General features: G+C 40.1%; 1 protein-coding gene across 1 annotated transcript; it reads left to right on the forward strand.

The window, feature by feature from the left end:
• Positions 1–210: 210 nt before the first annotated feature.
• On the forward strand, positions 211–1,506 carry LOC127741283 (F-box/kelch-repeat protein At3g23880-like). Its single transcript, XM_052253428.1, has one exon. It carries the CDS (start codon positions 211–213, stop codon positions 1,504–1,506), a length of 1,296 nt encoding a protein of 431 aa, XP_052109388.1.
• The last annotated feature ends 209 nt before the right edge of the window (positions 1,507–1,715 follow it).

Raw genomic sequence — 1,715 nt, forward strand, 5'->3', positions numbered from 1 at the left:
GCAATTGTATGTAAAACAAAACTATATCTAATATGGATTAGCAATTTGGATTCCAATGAATTGAAAAGCCTGCCAAAAGGGCCCATGGAGATGCTAATGAAGTAATGATGAAACCTGAAAACCTACATATAAATAGCATAGAATACATGGATCGATCTAGCAAGTTGCAACATAAATTCAAATTGAAACTGAGCGGCTAGGGCTGACGATATGCGGATTGCGGAGGAAAAAGCATCGAGACGGCTGGAAATGGTCAGTTGTCCCACGCCAAGAACGCGGCTGTTAACAGACCTTCCGAAAGAGACGATAATAGAAATCTTGCTGAGGTTTCCGGCAAGGACGCTTGTTTCCTTAAGGAGCGTGTGCAGTTCATGGAGAAACCTAATCTCCTCCCCCGACTTCACCTGCAACCACCTTCGTCGTTCATGCTTACTTGATCCAACTTTGAATACGCCACAAATTGCTTATTTCACTGGGGCCTACAGAAATGACATCAGATGCGGCAGTATCGGACTTCTCTCCATACACTCAATCTTGGACAATCCTTCCAAATCTAATCAAGGCGATTGCTTCACGGAACAACGCTACTACGGATTCATTGGTTCTTGCAATGGATTGTTATGCTTGGTTGATGCACATGCCTTCAAATACATGCATGCCATCTTGTGGAACCCCTGTACCGGATTCACATTCGAATCTCCGGAAATCAGCGGCGAAGTCCGCTTTTGTGGCTTTGGTTACGATCATCTCAGTGACAGTTACAAAATTTTTGCATCTATAAGGACGGAAGGGCGGCCATCTCGTTTTGAGTCTAGTACCAGAATTTATACATTTGGGCCAACTTCGTCCTGGAGAAAAATTGATGATATCCCAAGTGACGACCCTTGTTGGGATGTTAATAGGGAAGGGGAATTTTTTGGTAGTAGCAGATTATGCACTCTTAATTGGATTGTTAATGACGTGGTTCTTTATTTTGACTTGGGTAAAGAGATTTATGGTCATTTTCCTCTACCTGAAGGTAAAATAGCTTTAGATCCTCATTTTAAAAGGTTAACTCACTTGTGTGTCTTGAGAAACTGCCTTTCTGTTTGTTATGAGCATAAGAATACATTCAAGTGTATTGTATACAAGTGGATTGTGTGGCAGATGAAAGAATACGGAGATGCTCAATCTTGGATTAAATTGGCAGTGATTCCGGTCGATGAAAATTTCACTTATTCAGATCCTTTTCGTTGTTTACAACCTCTTTACATCTCGGAAAGTGATGTTCTTTTGGCATTGTGTCCATCTTTCGGCATAGTTTTGTGTAACTTAAATGATGAGAGCGTAGATTTTCGTGAAATTGACGGCTCCGGCATGAAGAACAATCCTGTTTTTGATAAATATGTCAAGTATAGGATGGCTTGTATCTACCATGAAAGCTTAGTTTCACCAAATGGTCTTCAAAGCAATTCATCCAAAATGCTGCGCCTCATCAAACCCAAACCCAAGCCTGTTGACTCTTAAAGCCTGTTTGCGCCTTCTCTTGGTGAAGCCTTTCTAACACTACCAACTTGGTTATTAATGTTATCGAATTTATTTATCTCACTACTATGTGTATTTTTCAATTACAATTTACTGCTTTAACATAATTTGTTTGTTCTTCTTCCTGTTCTTGTCAAATAATTCTTTTCGGACTTTAATTTGTGTCCTGATGAGAAGTTGTACTCGGTTTA

The sequence above is a fragment of the Arachis duranensis genome, chromosome 8 (genome assembly GCF_000817695.3).
Source record: "Arachis duranensis cultivar V14167 chromosome 8, aradu.V14167.gnm2.J7QH, whole genome shotgun sequence".
Classification (NCBI taxonomy): domain Eukaryota; kingdom Viridiplantae; phylum Streptophyta; class Magnoliopsida; order Fabales; family Fabaceae; genus Arachis; species Arachis duranensis.

Coding starts and splice junctions, on each gene's coding strand:
- LOC127741283 (XM_052253428.1), top strand. CDS start 211: ATGCGGATTGCGGAGGAAAAAGCATCGAGACGGCTGGAAATGGTCAGT.